General features: G+C 38.3%; 2 protein-coding genes and 1 long non-coding RNA gene across 4 annotated transcripts; all 3 read left to right on the top strand.

Moving 5' to 3' along the window:
* LOC109724909 lies at window positions 90–3,663 on the top strand. Its single transcript, XR_002220113.1, has 2 exons — window positions 90–809; window positions 2,797–3,663. It is a non-coding gene; the product is annotated as an uncharacterized LOC109724909 (long non-coding RNA).
* Window positions 5,863–12,249, top strand: LOC109724665 (external alternative NAD(P)H-ubiquinone oxidoreductase B2, mitochondrial-like). The gene is made up of 10 exons (XM_020253554.1): window positions 5,863–6,101; window positions 6,791–7,049; window positions 7,778–7,984; window positions 8,372–8,622; window positions 9,705–9,921; window positions 10,030–10,134; window positions 10,221–10,493; window positions 10,582–10,703; window positions 11,593–11,712; window positions 11,923–12,249. The coding sequence occupies exons 1-10, from the start codon at window positions 6,010–6,012 to the stop codon at window positions 12,008–12,010; spliced, it is 1,734 nt and encodes a 577-aa protein (XP_020109143.1). The 5' UTR covers window positions 5,863–6,009; the 3' UTR covers window positions 12,011–12,249.
* LOC109724664 lies at window positions 14,694–17,687 on the top strand. 2 transcript variants are annotated; one of them, XM_020253553.1, is made up of 2 exons: window positions 14,695–15,538; window positions 15,639–17,687. In XM_020253553.1, exon 2 carries the CDS (start codon window positions 15,641–15,643, stop codon window positions 17,366–17,368), a length of 1,728 nt encoding a protein of 575 aa, XP_020109142.1. In that variant the 5' UTR covers window positions 14,695–15,538; window positions 15,639–15,640; the 3' UTR covers window positions 17,369–17,687. The 2 variants fall into 2 exon arrangements, with proteins under 2 accessions (XP_020109140.1, XP_020109142.1); XM_020253551.1 differs by having other exon boundaries at window positions 14,694–17,687.

The raw sequence follows: 17,978 nt of genomic DNA, 5'->3' as shown, positions 1-17,978 counted from the left end.
CCAGATATCGATCCCAGCCGTCGAATCCCTCGGGACATAGATTAGGGTTTTGATCGCTTCTTCTTCTCCTCCTATAAATAGCGGTTGGGGGCCGCCTATTCTCTACCTCCGCCTCCTACTTCTGCTTCGCTCTATTGAAGGCTTAAAGCATCAGTGCTATTGTATATATCTGGAGGATGCTTTGATAGCAGGTGTCTCTATTATGCAGAAGCTTTTGATCTGTTTTTAATCTTCTGTTTTTTTTATAAAAAAAAATCTTCCCTTTGTTGGTTGCAAATTTGAGAGGATTTTGCGGGTTTTGCCACCACTATTCGTTTATCTTTGGCACGTACCATAATAAAGCTTCGATCTTTTTCTTCATCATTGGGAGCTTTGTTGAAGATTATGGAGATGGGTTTTGCTGGCCCCAAATCGCTACTTTTAGCATTTTAATAGCACAATCAATTTGATCTTTTCCGAGGTCTTCGCTAATAGCTTGGATTAAATAGTAGTAATAGTTATTGCGCTCATGGAGCGGAAGGACATTTTGCACGGAGCCGACCCCGGGCTTGTCCGAGGAATCCGTTGAGGAAGGAAGCCCCAATGCCCGTGCCACATCGATGCCGTTCTGTGTTGCAGTTCACGACTTCTCCATTGACTGATCTGTGTCAAAGTAATGGCTAAATTTCTAATCCATCATCGATTTCTTATGTTATTGTATTGTGCTTCTCTTCTTATGCCTCACCTCACCTTTGGCTTTTTGAGATTTCGATACTCAAGAGAGTCTAGTCATGGAGGCAGAGATCAAAATCGGTGGGGTTAACGTGGAGGTACACCAATTTTCCGTGGTTTTGCCTCTAAAATCTCTCACTATATTAAAGACTGAATTTCTAAACATTTATGCAGAATTTATTTTATAGTTCATGTTCAGTAAATCAATCACTTTTGTCGGCAATGATTATAACTTACCCGCGCTTCTGATATCCATATATGTGAAGTACAAGGGAAAATAATGGTTGAATTTCTTAATATGAGCCGACTCACGAACGCTCTTTATTAAGTTGTTTTTATTTTATCTAATATGATATGTTTTGGGAGTTTAGTTGTAAAGTTTTGTTGGATTTATTGATGGGCTGTGAAGATCAAAAACAGCTTCAAATGCCAGTTCTGCTTCAGAGAATTCATGATTGAGGAAGCTGAGGAATGCTGAGCCTTGTTATAAATTTCATTACTGTTTGATGTTCGTTTTTCAAACAAGATGAATCCTTTTCTTGTTGCCGATGATGATCTCTCCAAGTATTGAGATGTAGATAGCTCCAAGTCCCTGTCTTACAGGGAGAACCTACTTGGAGTTACTATATTCAAATGACATAAATGGACTTATCTGAGATACTCATTTTTTTTAAAAAAAAACTGCACTACTATTTTCATGTGCATTTAAACACTATTTTCTTGACTGCGCTTACTAGTGTAAATAATTTAGAGTTTAGTGTGAGTTTTGTTTGTCATTGTTACCAAAGCTTGTTTGGTTTTTCTTTGCACTTGTCGATTCATATTTTATATGGTAATTTAAAAGGATTTTGCTAGGATTTTGCTATCTAAAGCAAGAGACTTTCTAATAGAGTTAAAATTTTCAAATTACGCTTTACGAAAATCTTGTAGTTAGATTTGATGCTATCCTTTGTTATTAGTTAGTCTAATGCCTTTATTCAATGGTTATTAGTGTTATAAAATGGAAGCAAATCAGCCTTTGGTTGCCAATGATGATATGTCCAAAGTTTTGAGGTGTAGATGGCTCCCAGTCCCTGCTTTTGCAGGGAGAACCTACTTGGAGTGCTACATTCAACTGATATTGATGGACTATTCTGAGGAATCGGATGGTTTGCCAAGCTGTACTATTTGACAGTTTTTATTTAATATTGTGTCATTTTATACGCAATTAGTGTGCAATTGCGTTGTGTACCGGTATTGGAAGAGCGGTTTTTCTGTGGAGAGTACATGTTTAATGTGTCTGATCAGTGTCTCTGTAAAACAAGTTATTGCCCTGTCAATATCACTGCCTCATTGGCTGTATTGTTCGTTTAGTCCCTATATTTTATGTTTCTTTTTTAGCCCTTGCACTTTTTAGTTGGATGATCCGCACCTCAGGCTCTTAAAAGTATTTAAGTTTGTTGCCCAAAAGGTGTAACAATACGTCGTGTGCTGCATTTTCATTGGTTGGTCCATCAATCTTCTAACTTTAAATTCAAATATGAGTTGGGATTAGTGAGCAATGGATGCTGGGTGCATGGATGTATAGATCTAAGGTCTAGCGATGTGCCCAATCGCTGATGATGATTTGTCTGCAAAATGGATGTGCTGTGGAACCAAGTCCCTGTTTGCAGGGAGAACCTACTTGTGGAAGCAGCACTTTATATGACATCAACAGATACTTCTGAGGCATTTATATGTGATGGCACTTAGTGTTCTTTTATTTTAATTTAGCCTATTATTTGGCTTCGTAAATGGAAAGGATTGCTTTGTATTGATCATTTGGCCTTTTTTTTTTTTTTTTTTTTGGGCGTTGTATGCCTTGGAGTAATGATTAACGTGATCTGAGCTTAACTATCCTCCTCCTGAATATGTGCGACTAGGATGGAGGCTGAAAAGCTCAGAAATTGGGTGTTGTCATCAGCTTCGTCTCCTGTTAGATGAGATTGGAGTTAAATAACAGCACAAGATTATTTCTCTCTTTAACTTTTAAGTGCATGTTCTGTTTTTCTTGTTGTGAATTTACATTATTCAGTTAGTGGAATCATAGTCGTTCTTTTGTTGTAGAGTGAATTTCTTTGTTGGAAAGTGCAGCGAAGGACTGAAACCTGAGTTTAAAAGTTCTTCCAACCAACTTCTGATTGATAGATGTGGAGAGATACTGTTTTATGTACATCTGCGGGTCACCTCTGATTTTCATTTAAATGCAGCTAGAAATTGTCAGAACTCAAAATAGGTGCAACAATATTCCTGGTTCCGGAGTGTCTCTCATGTACCAAATAAGACCAATCTTTGTATGTACAACTATCTTGTAATAGCCCCTCGGGCATTAAAGATATACTAAAGTGGCGATGGACCGCCAATCAAAATTTTACTGTGAAATCCCTTTACGACTTCGTCACTGATGCTGGTCAGATTGATCCACTGTATGATCATCTCTGGGGGTTAAAACTCCCGCTCAAGCAAAAGATTTTCATTTGGATTCTACTGCGCAAGAGACTACTTACAGCGGACAGATTGATTCGTCGGGGGAGTTCGGTGGACATGCATTGTATGTTGTGTGGGTCATTCCCAGAAACCTGCGACCACCTATTCGGCGAATGTATCTTTGTTAAATATCTTCGTCTTGAAATGGGAGTTACTGGGGCGGCCGTTTTCGACGCGGGGGATGTTCGGCGGATATGGATTCAGGTCTCTGATAACATAAACACCCGAGCGAGATCGAACAGTCTAACACAGATAGCGGCAATTTGGTGGGTCATTTGGACGGAGCGAAACAGGATCATCTTTGGGGAGGGGTCTCCCGACGCCTCCCGGGCTCTGGAACGAGTTGGCGCTCTCATCAAAGACTGGACTGACGCTATGGGTATCTAAGCTATATCTTTACTCACTTTACTCTCTTTTACTACGCCTGTTATCCTTGTTTTTCTCGTTTCCCCTGTTTTGTTTTAGTTCTGATTTGTTTTGTTTGTTTTTACGCTTCCCGTTGCACGGGCTTGTTTTCCACATTTCCTGCCTTTATGTTTTGTCGGCTCGGTCAGGAGGCCCCAGTTGCTTCCATCATGTATGTCTAATTCATTTTACTTAATGAATGAAGCAGGTAGCTTGCTATCTATTTCTCAAAAAAAAAAAAAAAAAATATTCTTGTGTAAGTGGAAGTCCATAATCTATTGTTTTTATGAATTACGGGATCCATTGGCACCTTTTATCATTTGGCATGGTTGCATCGAGGTGGTTTTATCTGCTCTTCTAAGCTGGCTTAGCATTCAGGCTATCTTTTTGGAGCCATTTTCTTGATTTATATAGTTGCTGACATTTTACAGGCTATTTTATTGTTGTTTTAAGGGTTTTTTTTTTTTTTTTTTTTCTGAGGGAGCACATCATTTGTTGAGCAACAGACTTTTCTCACTTTATAAGATCTCTTCTCCGTTCATCTAATGCTTGATCCAACTCTCAAAGGTTTCCGACATTTTGTGGTCATGTGGAGCATTTGCAGTGGAAACAATACTAGTGTTTGTCGACCAATTTTGCGTGTAAACTACTAAGAGCTGTTGGTTATAGAGGGTCATCTTATTCTATTACTGCAAAACGGATCAAAAATGTGGAGGGATATTTTTTTTTTCTTTATTTTTTTTGGAGGGACTACAATGGTGAGTGTAAAAGTATATGATAATCGATTTGTTATGACGTGGCTAAGCTGATGGAAAGAAATGATTTTATTTTTTTCATGTCACATTCTTATCATAATACAATTCTCCTGCAATCCTAGTTTTTCTTTACATTTTTTTTTATTTTTTATAATTCCAAACGAAGTCTCAAACTTGTTTATGAAAGCGCACAACACTTTTGAGTCATTACGAATGCAGGTGAAGGCTCCTTTTGAGTCATTCCGAATGCAAGTGAAGGTTTCTTTTTCAGCTCAATGTGAGCCCAAGCCCGGCGACACGCAGCATTCGTCTCGGGGTATAAATACGGGCCTGATCGGTCTAAAAAGATGGCCCATTCTTATTATTAACAGGATGGGCCAGGTATGGTTGTGGGTGGGGTGCAAGCTTGTTGGATTCCTTCTAGAGAAGCTGGGCTGCACGGCTGACCAGGCTGGCTTGTTTGACCAATCGGTTTTCAAAGTCGGCGTCCAACTCGGTTGTTGGGTCATGGGTGTCTCTCTCTCTCTCTCTCTCTCTCTCTCTCTCTCTCTTACCAATTGATCATCAATTGATTAATTTGTCACTTAATTCGCGGAAGAAAGGACGGTGACGGCTAGGTTCCAAGAACGTGGGGCGCGAGAATCTTTTCTCCCCAACTCCATCTGTTCTCATGGGAAATGGGAAGGGCATGCGTTTTCCAACCATAATATGGCGAGAGAAGTGAAGGTTTTCTTTTGCTTCCGGGACACACACGCGCCAGCACAGCAAAACACTGGTTGACTGAAAATAAGAAAACAGTAAAAAAACATAATTTCAGATAAATAGATAATTAAAACAAGTTAATTATATACTAGATTGTGAATGATAATTTACAATTGAGAACCAAAATTTAAATGTCCAACATGTTCTCTTTTAAATGCTTTTTGAGATATTGCCCATATATTCCTCAAAGAAAAAATCCTTCTCTTATATTTATTTTGTAAAAATGTAAATGGTTAGATCTATTTCTCTACAATTTTAGTTTTTAAAAAATTATATTAGAAAATTATATTTAATCAAAAAAAAAGTTTTTAAAAAATTATTTTTAGAATTAAATTCTATTAGTCTGCTATTAAAAAATAACCATGAACTCTAAAAAACACTAATTTGCCTTTCAAATATAATTTTCTAAAATATGTAAGTTATAAAACTACATTAGTCTAGTGCTAAAAATAGTCAGTAACTTTTTCTCTTTTTTTTTTTTTTTGTAATCTNTGAGAGAGATAATAAAATTTTATCTTTCAAGAAAAATATATGTAAGAAAAAAAAAGTTTCGGAGAATAAAATTTTATTACGTTTTTTTAAAAAAAATGAATATAAAAATTAAATAATTTTGCAGGAGTAGGTGGGTAATTATTATTATTATTATTATTATCATTATTTTATTATTATTATTTTAAAAATTAATGAACGGATAGGTCAGCCACGTGCCCGACGTAGAAATAGCAGGAGGAGGAAGAAGGCGATCACAAGACCAACGCCGGTCCCCTCTTCGCGTCCTCCTGCTTTTTCGTTAGTTGTCTTCCCAAAGCTCAGAAGAGTTAGTCCACCTCTCTCTCTCTCTCTCTCTCGCTTTTCCCTGATCGCCGGAGAAATGAGATTCGCCGCTTTCTTCCTGGATGGCGCCTCTCGAGCCTTCAACCACCGCCCCACCTTCTCCAAGCTCGTCGTCGTCCTCGCCGCGAGGTCTCTCTCTCTCTGCTTAATTTCATCTTCTTCCTTCTATGCTTACGCCATGGACTGCGAGATCCGCCCATGTATAGTATCTACCTTTCTGTTTCAATAGGACTGGAACGTGCGGTGGTGGGTTCGCTTTGCTTTTGGATTGCTCCTTTTTCTTCCTTTTTTTGTTCTTTTAGATCTACCCTCAATATGATCGTGCTTACTTTCGATGTAACCTGCGAATAGTTGATTCCCTAGGATAAATTAGTTCCCGTCTAAAAATTATTGCCATCTATTGTTGTTCTAATGGTCGATGCACAATTCTAGCTGCTTTTACTGTTGTTCTTGTCGATTTTTTTGAACCTTCTTCGGCAGTAACCGAGCTTGCATTTTTTTTTTTTCCTGAGAGAGAGAAGTGCTACCGTGTTGTTCATTATTTTATTTGTAGCAAAAAATGTGAAGCAACTAGGTTAGGTTTCAAACTTAGTACCTCAGATATCAACAAGGTCGTTGGTCTTTTGCCACTTGAGTGAGTTTCCAAAATTTTAATGTCTAGCATATTTGTGTTTAAGGGGAAAACTCTTGCAAATGTAAAAAGTTGCGACTTTTCATGCATTTTGGTAATTACCATCGAAATGCATCCTCTGCTAGTTTTTCGAAACATTTATTTTCCATACGCGCTGAATCCAAATTTCATTTTGTTAATTCTGCAGTAGTGGAGGTCTTGTGGCTTATGCTGACTCCAAGTCTGACGCCGAGTCATCTCAAAATGCTCCCAAGAAGAAGGTGGTGGTCCTTGGAACTGGGTGGGCCGGCACAACTTTCTTGAAAAATATTGATAGCTCCTTATACGACGTTCAAATTATATCACCTCGCAACTACTTCGCATTTACCCCCTTGCTTCCAAGCGTCACATGTGGGACTGTTGAACCACGTAGTATTGTTGAGCCAATTCGCAGAGTAGTGAACAAGGTATGAATGGCCTTTACATAGTTACAAGTTATTTGTCTTAATGTAGGTAAAGTTGATCTTATACACTTATTTCCCTCTTTTCCCGCAAACAAGTGGTTGCGAAAGAAGAAGTGGTTTCCTGTTATAATATAGATAGAGAAGTGGAAGTGAAGGTTATTACTATCACTTCCGCTTCAAAAAGACCACACCTATTTCCCCTTTTTTTTTACGCCAAGCATCCTGTTTTGGCTTGGTAATGAGAACTTCAATTTTTGTAACAATGTAAGATCCCCTGGAAAGTATTTGCAATCTATCAATTTTAGATCTTGATGATGCTAAATGTTGAAGATCAGAAGAGTGAATCCACTGTCTTGTTGTTGTCAAGTAGTTTGAAGAAATTGGCTTTCGCTATGCGATGCAGGTCAGGCAGCATCTGAAAATCATAGATAAGAATAAAGTTCACATCTTGGTTAATAATATTTTTCTCGGATTGAGGGGCTGCTGAAGTTTGTAATGAATATAGTATTTCGCTGTTTTTTAGAATTAACTATGAAGAAGTGCCTCGCAATGATTATTGAATCTTTTTCAGCACAAACATGATAAGCAGACAGAACTTGTCAGACGAGTAGTCCTATACTCATGTGTGCAATCTATTTGCAGCTATGTGCATGATTCTTTTTGGACAAGTAGAGCTATCTTTTCCTGTTCATAACTTTGCCATCAGCTTGTTCTTCATTTTGCTTTGGCAGAAAGGGGCAGACATTAAATTCTGGGAAGCCGAGTGCTTCAAGATCGATCCAACAAACAAGAAAATTCATTGCCATTCAGATATCGGTACAAATTTGGATGGTACTGGTGAATTTGTGGTTGATTATGATTACCTGGTCATAGCAGTTGGAGCTAGGTCCAATACGTTTAACACCCCTGGTGTAGAGGAGCATTGCCACTTCTTAAAGGTACACATCCATCACAACAAAATATGTAAATCTGCTTGCTTCACTGGCATGGACGCTAACTTTGCTATGTTATTGAGGTGTAAATCAAGCACATGCACTTTTTATATAAAAATGAAGTAAGATGCAAGGATGCATTGATCTCACATTGTTCATAGATTTTTTAAGGTAGAGTTGGTATCAACCATCAATAGTTAATTGTTAATGACTGTTAAGGCTCTGCACCAATTTACCCACCACTCTCAAGTTCTAAGTCTTTGACCCTTTTGGGCATATAATAAATAATCAGCTTCTAGTGTTCAATTTCTCCATACAATAAGGGACTATCTTGGTTCATGGTCATGAATTTAAGTTCTTTTGGTTGGTTGTACTGTAATTATACATGTGCAGGAAATTGAGGATGCTCAAAAAATCCGGAGGAGTGTGATGGACTGCTTCGAAAGGGCCAGCCTTCCATACCTCAGTGAAGAAGAGCAAAAGAGAAATCTCCATTTTGTAGTTGTTGGTGGTGGTCCTACTGGTGTTGAATTTGCTGCAGAGTTGCACGATTTTGTTTCCGAAGATTTGTCAAAGTTGTATCCTGCGATTCGTGACCTAGTGAAGATATCAGTAATTGAAGCCGGAGGACACATCTTGACCATGTAAGGGAGAATTAATACCTTTTTAGGCCTTTCTGCTTTGTTACTAGTCATAAGAAAGTTGGATGTTATTGCAGAGCTCTTCCATTCTTTTCTGTTTTATTTTGGGATTTTTGTTGCGAACTTTAATAGATCAACATGATGTTTCATATTTTTTTAATGTTTCTCTGATAAACATGCATGATGACAAAAACTACGTAGTAAACATTTGTTTGATTCATTGAGGAGTTAGTATGCACATAATGGATTTATATTGTTTTAACTCCATCCTAGATATTTACTCTAGAGATATGCTGTGACACCCCTAGGATTTGGATAATAATGCTAAACCTGTTAACCCAGCTATAACATGTTGGGCGGTGGTAAAACTCAAGGGATTAAAAGGGTTAAGCATGCTTGGATTAGAATAGTTCTAGGATGGGTGACCCTCCGGAAAGTAGGGCGTCATAGTTGGTATCAAAGCCAATCGCATTGCCTATTACTTGTGAGTGTGCTTGAGCCTGACGAGGACGCTAGCGCTTAAAGAGGGGGAAGGAATGTGACACCCCTAGGTTTTGAATTAGCCCTACATATAAGGTATAATAGGGCTAAACCTTTTAACTAGGCTATAACATATTGGACGGTGGTTAAGGCCGAGAGGTTAAGAGGGTTAAATATGCTAGGACTAGAGTAGCTCTAGGATAGGTGGCCCCCTGTGAAGTGGGGCGTCACATGTGCACTTGAAAGAGATTGGATACAAAGCTATTTTAGACAAGCATAGTCAGGATTAGGAAGAGAATTGTAGGCTTTTGAACAAACCAAGTCTGGAAAATCAAAATAGAGTCTCCAGTGAAAAATAGTTGTTCAAAGTACGTTATCCAGTGAAAAATGAAAATTGCATAAGCTTTTACATGGGTAGCAGTTGGAGAGGTCTCTCCTTTCCAAGTACCTCTAGCTCGCAAGTCTGCTGTATAGATTAGTTGAAAAAGGTATTTATCCTTGAAATCAGCGCAATTTTCTGATTGTTCATTGCAGCTTCTATACAAAGCTTATGTGTTTTATGCCCTTTGATATTTGAATGTTGTTATTGTCGCTGCATTCAAAAGGTTCGATAAAAGGATAACTAAATTCGCCGAAGAGAAGTTTCAAAGAGATGGCATTGAAGTGAAAACAGGATATAAAGTTGTAAAGGTTTCAGATAGTCTGATCACCATGCAAAATGCATCCGCTGGGGAGGTTTCTGTGCCTTATGGAATGGCTGTCTGGTCTACTGGTATTGGGACTCGTCCTTTTATCCTCAACTTCATGAAACAAATTGGTCAGGTAATAGACTTTGTCTTACGATTCCTTCTATGAATTAGACTTTCTTGTCTTTTTTTCTGGAAATTGTATATACTGTACGTGGTCTAAATGCTCTCTCTAATTTCATAGGGTAATCGGCGTGTTTTGGCAACTGACGAATGGCTGAGAGTCCGTGAATGTGAGGATGTCTATGCAATTGGTGATTGTGCTACGATAACTCAACGAAAAGTAATGGTATGAACCTTGCATTCTATCCTGACAAGTCTTAGTAAAAAGTTAACCAAATTCTATTGCTCTACTTAAGGCTTGTACACTTCCAGGAGGATATATCGGCGATTTTTAAGGTTGCAGACAAGGATAATTCTGGAACCTTGACTGTGAAGGAAATCCAAGATATATTAGAAGATATTTGCATAAGATATCCACAAGTGGAGCTCTATTTGAAAAGTAAGCAAATGAGGGGCATTGCTGATTTGATAAAGGATGCTAAAGGTGATATTCAAAAGGAATCTATAGAATTGAACATAGAAGAGTTCAAAAAAGCTCTCGCTAATGTGGATTCACAAGTCAAAAATCTTCCTGCAACTGCTCAGGTAAATAGGACTACCACTATTATACGTGTATTTTTTTTTTTAATGTATTTTGTGGTGTTTTTTGATTCTTTTATGATATTCGGGATAGGTTGCTGCACAACAAGGAAATTATCTTGCACGTTGTTTTAACAAAATGAAGTACAGCGATGAGAATCCTGAAGGTCCACTCCGAATCAGGGAGTCTGGTCGTCATCGCTTTCGTCCCTTCCGGTACATGCTCTTTTATCATCTTTTTCTTTTAATCCTCCAATATGTGTTTAATCAGCCAATATTGGTAATTATAATGGTGATTTCCAATCTAGACCATCTATTCTGTACACATTGATATTACAATATTTGGAAATTCGACCTCTAGCAAATTAGGAAACAGTTTTGTCATTTTGATGTACAATCCTTGGTTAAACCTACTATTTAAAATGGAACATGAAGAGGTATATTTATTGGAGAGGTATGTTTATTAACATCCCTTGTCACTAGCGCCATTTGTCACTCAATTTTCACTTTAGACCATGCTGTGATGCCTATATACTGAATCCCCTTTTTTCTGATTCCAACTCATATTATAAAAAATGAAAATTTTCCTCATGTTAATACTAATGATTTATGACCTTCTCCTGTTCATAGAATCATACATAAGCCTTAGTTCTCTTTATACAGTTGAGCTAAATAATGGAGGCTGGTCCTTATTTTGAGCCTTCAAAATTCCAGCTTTGATGAAAGCTGGAATTGGCTCAATCTGCAGTATACAATCACCAGGAAAGTGAACCGCGCTTAGCTCCTATGCTCCGATAGGCTGTACAATGACTTGCAACTATATTAGATCTATGAATAATATGGAAGGACCTTTACAAGTATATCCAATTCCTCTTATGCTTTGCTAGTACACCGATAAGAACAGGGGCATATCTTGAAAATTGTCTCATGCTTTTATCAAGGTTAAGTTGATGTTCTTTGTGTTCAACCTGGAATATTTATGCTTCATGATATATAAATAAATATGTGAGTTCTTGTAGTTTCTGAATCGAATGGATCACCAATTTGTAAGTATTTTTGTACTTTTTGTACTGACATTTTTTGTTTGTGCGTTTCATTATCCAAGATATAAGCACTTTGGTCAATTTGCCCCATTGGGTGGAGAGCAAGCCGCAGCACAGCTTCCAGGAGATTGGATCTCCATTGGCCACAGCACTCAGTGGCTCTGGTATTCTGTGTATGCAAGGTATATCATTTCTCTTTTCTGCCTATTAAATAACGCCTTCATTTTTTTTGTTGATTTTGTGTAGCTTTGCATCATTTGCCTTGGTTTCACCTACCTAATATGTGCATATGTCAATTCCCTCCATGTATTTATCCCTGTTTAATAATTTACAATTTTAGTTTCTCTCATCACCCTTAAGAGTTTCGTTTTTAAATTTTTTTTAATGTCCAGCAAACAAGTAAGTTGGCGTACGAGGGCTTTGGTGGTATCTGATTGGATGCGTAGATTCATTTTTGGGAGGGATTCGAGTTGCATATAGTTGGGCACTCTGCAACTACCTGTTGTAAACGTAAATTCTGTCAAAATTTTCACCTAGCCAAATTATGCAAGTTTGCGAATTTGTTTCACCACCAATTTTGATATAACTATGTTTTCTTTCTAATATTTGTTGATTAATTGCTTGATACTTGAGCAAACTCTGTCCATCCTCATATAGCTGTTATGTTGTTTGTTGCAGAAAACCAATGAGGAATAAAAATTATAATTTGAATTGTGAAATTTTGCTTTGTTTCCTTACTATAATTAATCTAGAACATACTGTGACAAACATGGCATTGGTGTCTGGTCCCTTCGGAATTTCAGCATTTGTGTTAATGTTCATTACATCAACAAACACCAACTCTGCTTTTCAGTGCGAAGCGGTTGGTATATCAGCAATAATGTTTCTCTGCTTCTCAAATTTATATTATTTTTCTGGTAAGTTTCCTGTATTGTCTTGTTATGTTCCAATAACAATGGCGCACAATGTTCCACAAGATGGATTTTTTCTGTTCAACTTTACTGCCTTATTTATAAGAAAGCTTACTGGGTGCTCGCAGAGCACATTGTTGCTTCCAATTACTGGGTGCTCGCAGAGCACATTATTGCTTCCAATTATCTGAGGAAATAAGAATGTCACATGAAAGTCTGAGATAGAGATGTCAAGCGTTGTATTGGTAGTTCCAAATGTCACAAGAAGGTCTGAGAGTATTAATATTTAAAGAGAATCAATGAAAGTTCCACTTGTAAAACTGTGTTGAGTGCTCGAGATTATCTAGATGTAGCAATTAAAAATGACAAAATCAGATGTAACTAATGTGCAACTATCCAATCTAGCCACAGAATAAAAACTCGAGGCACTTGACAGATTTGTCCCTCTATTTTTAATTTTTCTGGAGTAGGCAGGGGAGCTTTTACATTTCTTTCTATGCAAACCATCTAATTATATACATATGTGAACATTTTACCCAGGAAACTTTGAAATTGCTTCTATGCCTTTAGATGCTGCAATTTTTCAGAAATATCCTTATCTCTTTTAGGTGTGAGATTCATTGAATTGCCGAGGCAGTTGGTCTCTAATTGAAGGCATATTAGATTTTGCAAGAGTATATGTATGTTGGAGAGTCTGTATAAAGATTCATGGATATAAATGAGGATAGATAAATCTGCAGGGTGTTGTAACCATCTTTTTTGTGTTTTTCAGTAGTAATAATAACTATTCCCCAGGCAACTTGCTCAAAGTACAAGAAAGAATTGAGATCTTCCTCCAGTTCACTTATAGATTGGCTAGTTAGATACCAAAATCTTCCCATATCCTGTCTTTTAATTTGTGCAAGGTACCGATGAAGTAATCTTTCCTGTATTCTTCTAAGCTAAGGTAGCTACACCTCCTTTTCACTTAGTACACAGCATCTTCCCTACTTTGTTCTCATTAGTCGTTACTTGCATTAACCACCACCACCACCTTTCTTCACAATACAGTGACTTGCATAATGGCTGATCAATCTCTTCCTTTCCTACTAATTCATTCTAGATATAAATCACAGTCAGGAAATGACTGCTAAGAAGAACCATCAACAACATTGACCTTCATGCAACCCATCATTTTCTTTCCATCAGCGTCTGTAAATTAAAGAATTATGCTGATAAATCCATTGCATGGCACAATTTTTTTCCTTTTACAATTGGAATTTTTTGTTACTTGATACTGCAGTCGTTCTATGCTTGACTATTTACTCTTCTGTTTTGCTTGGGAGACTACACTGACATACCGAAGGGTCTGCAGCATTCAGAGTGATGGTCCTGGTATTAAGAAATCTGGCTTTGTGGGCACCTTTCTTATAACTAGGACCAATTTTTCTTATCTGTATGGGAATGTAAGGCATATTTATTCGAGTCTGTGAAGTTTCGGTACACTAGTGGTTATTCTTAATGAGGCTTATTCATTCTGACGTCTGCTCCCTCCAAAGCTTATCCTCTCTTGTTTTGGAAGAGAGACCCATGACTATTTTATCCATTGTTCAGTTTTGTTTGATATGTGAACCATTTTGCCTTTGTGGGGCTCCAACTTAGCCACCCAACCTTTGGAAAGGTATAGATCAAGTCACCCTTCTTTCACTAATCAAAATGCCATATCCCCACTTCTTAAGCAAAGGTGCAACCCAAAAAAGCCTTAGCTTAAGGCAGCCAAACAAGGGGCTCGCATTGGGTATCCCCCACCTTTGGTCCTCACAGGTTACTGTTTGTGGTCCTTGACAGCAATAGTTCTCCTAGAGCATTAATTAATTCTGCTCTCTCCTTTCACCATGCTTATTTTTCTTTCTTGCATTTGTTAAAAAGGCCCGAAGAGACGGATCAAGTTACCTTTACATGCATAGGGCATGGATTTCCACCCACAAAAAGTTTAGGCAGTCTTAACACTCTACCAAAAGGGCCTTTTGTATAACCAAGCCAATGATCCTAATTAGCAGGTATGATTAATTTTGGCTGTCAGAATCACCACATCTTTAGCCACCGTTTGGTTCGGGGTTAAGTAAAAACTTGTTATTCCAGGGATAAAGTTAAATTCAGGGTTAAAGTGAGGTTAGAGTAATTTTATGTTTGGTTGAGAATTGGGTTTAGTCTAGCTATAGGTAAAATAATGTTTGGTTGGAGTAGGTGGGATAAAAAGGATAGTGGGTAAAATAGTGTTTTGTTTGGTTGGAGTAGTGAGGTGGGGTGGGATTAGCTAACCCCACCCCCCAAATTGAGTGTTTGGAAATAACTTCGGGGTTAAGGGGTTATTCCACCCCTTAACCCCGAACCAAAGGGATGCTTAGGAAACTAGAGGGTACAAATATAATCGACCTTTCTTTAACAGGAGGGATCTGCAATCGATTTTATTAACTTGTTTGTTGAGTATAAGATGGTATAGCGGGATATATGTCAGTGAATTCTGGTACAAGCTGAAGAACCAACACCAGCATCTGGTTTTTTTAGCTAAATAACAGTACTCTTCATGTGCATATTTCTGAAAGGAAGAACCATGCCCAACAAATCTTTTCTAGAGTGCCTGGATCAGATTCTATATTCTTCTTTTTATTCCCATTTAGGTGTACATCGAACATCATTACATTATAACCATATATTCAACTACATAAATTAGTTGGTATACCTTCCATGACATTTCTTCTTTTTTACTCACAAAGTACTCGAGACATTTTTCATGATCACACACAATAAACATCACTTCCACCAATGATCAACTCTTGATGTTCCCACCCACCCTATCATCGTGGGCATCCAGCTTCACCGGTATTCCCATCTGACCAAACTACCCTCCATTAATCTACCATCCAAAAGGTTAACTCAGTAAATTCGCAAATACTAATGTCAGAATTCAGTTACCAATTCATGAGCTCAAGTCTATCTCAGAGAAAAAAAAAAAAAAAGAAAAGAACTCATGAGCCCAAGACCATTGGAAGATACAAAAGGCAGCAGGTCATGCATGGATAGAAATAGAACTAATCAACAGTTGAGAAGGCAACAGGTAAGTTCCTCAACCGAGTGAAAACTCCATCCCTTCTTTCTCAGTCTATACTACCTCTATCTTCATGGAAAGAGAGATAACTATTTTCCCATGAACTCAGAGATGAAAGAAGCAAAGGAAGAAAGACTCGGCTTATCAATTGAACATGAGACCAGCATCTGGGAACTATCCCAACTCTTGAACTCCTTGATCTCCTCTAGCTACTCCGTCCGACGCTTCCCTGGTAAATGGCAATTGATCCGAGACAAGCTCGAGCAGCTGACCTCTGGCTTATGTGCAACTGCCGATGTCAACAATTTTGGCGACAATCCTGCACTCTCTCTATCTCTACAATCACTTGTTTCAACATTGAATAACATCCAAGTACTTATTGATCGATGCAGCGATGAATCTTGTAGTGTTGGGAAGCTCCTTTTGAGGAGCGATCTCGATCTCATCAGCTCCAAGCTAGACGTCCACATCAAGCACTTAACAGAAATATGTGGTTCTGGGGTTCTTATACATAGCCAAGCAATAGTCCCAGTAAGGCCTACTGCTGGTGCTACCCTAGACGATATGCGATTCTATCTGAAGGATCTGTTCTTGAGGCTAAGGGTTGGGGACTCGGATATAAAAGCTCAGACCTTGGTTACTCTTCATGAAGTTCTGTGCGAGGACGAGAAGTACATAAAAATTGTTGTGCTTGAAAAGGCTGATTTTGTTAGCCTTCTCATCAATTTTCTTGAATTTGGAGATCTGATCATTCAAGAGGAGGCAGCTGGGGCCATTTCACTGGTTGCGGAATTCCGTTCATACAGAGGAGTTCTAGTTACAGGTGGTGTTATTGCCCCACTTCTTCGGGTTTTGGAGGTGGGAAGCAAAGTGGGGAAAGGAAAAGCAGCTCAAGCTTTGAGTAATTTGACTGAGAATTCGGACAATGCATGGTCGATCTCTGCCCATGGTGGTGTTACAGTACTGCTTAAAATCTGCAGTAACGTTGGGAGCAGCAGTGACTTGATTTCTTCAGCTTGTGGTGTATTACGGAACCTTAGCAGAGTTGAGGAGATAAAGAGGTTCATGATAGAAGAGGGAATAGTTTCGATTCTCGTAAAGCTCTTGGGACTGAAGGAAGAAGAGTGTCAGACTCGAGCAATAAGATTCTTGTATGAAATGGCTTTGGAGGATGTTAGTTTCAAGCAAATAGTAATTAATGCTGGGGTGCTTGAATCACTCGTTCATTTATTAGATCCTGATTCTCCTTACTCATTAAAGTCAAGAGAGGTTGCTCTCAGTGCTATTGAATTCTTCTACTTCTCTTCGACTACTTCGATGAATATTTTGATGGCCACTGCTTTCCTTGACTGGGTCCTTTTCTTTCTAAGAAATGGTGAGATTTCAATCCAAGAATCGGCAGTAAAAGCCGTGACTCATCTTTGTAAGATCTCTGAGGAGTACAAGAAGTCAATGGGCAAAGCAGGGTTTATGCCAGAGTTAGTAAGGTCGCTTGAAGCCAAATCTTCCTTAGTCAGAGAAACTGCAGCCGAAGCACTCTGCAGTTTGATCTCAATTCAATCAAATCGTAAGGCTTTCATTCAAGATGACCACAATGTCAACCAAGTCATGCGATTGCTTGATCCAAACGAGGAGAAATCAGCGACAACAAAGTGTTTTCTCTCTATATTGATGTCCTTAACCGACAGCAACAGTGGAAGGAGAAAGATCATGGCTTCTGGGTATATTTGTCGTCTAGAAAAGTTAGCAGACTCTGGTATTGTGGATGCCAAGAAAATCATCAAGAAGCTTTCCGGTAACAGATTTCGTAGCATCCTGAATGGAATCTGGAGCCTGTGAGTTCTATCCATAGCTCAGATCTGTAGTGCATATTTTGAGTTTTTTTCAATTGTCTGCCAATCCATCATTTGCTCCTTCTAAACTTGGCTTCTTTTTACCCTCAAAAGATTTCTGTCAGCTTTCAGTGAAATTTCCACGCTTCTTCCTACCAGTTTTGAGAAGCACAAAAGTACAGATCTGCATATGTATGTATGAATGTATCTTTAATAACATTGTCCATGTAAAACTAATTATGTGATATGTTGAAAGGGAAGCTAAGAAAACTAACAGGAATTTTTTGCTTCTCTGGTTTAATAATCACCACGCCTTTTATCATAAATAATTATTTTCCATCTCCCCGCCAACTTTAGGACTGTCCAGCAAAATAGCAACTTTTGGGAATCTGCAAGCTATTAAGAAATGAGCGGACGAAGATTAACACATGCAAGCATGTATTTGGTTTGACAGCCTTACGGTGTCAAATTATTCGAAGTTGCTTGGGCCACATGGTTTTTCATTGCAGGTCTCCCTCAGAAACTACCTAAAGGAATTAATGAAGCAGTGTGTTTTCTGTAGTGTTGCTTCAGAAGGTTTTGGCTGCTGCTTTGCAGAAAGGGTCAATTGACTAAAG

Source organism: Ananas comosus, linkage group 19, assembly GCF_001540865.1.
Source record: "Ananas comosus cultivar F153 linkage group 19, ASM154086v1, whole genome shotgun sequence".
NCBI classification, from domain to species: domain Eukaryota; kingdom Viridiplantae; phylum Streptophyta; class Magnoliopsida; order Poales; family Bromeliaceae; genus Ananas; species Ananas comosus.
The sequence above is the reverse complement of the archived record's forward strand: the minus strand, read 5'-3'. Positions and strand labels throughout refer to the sequence as shown.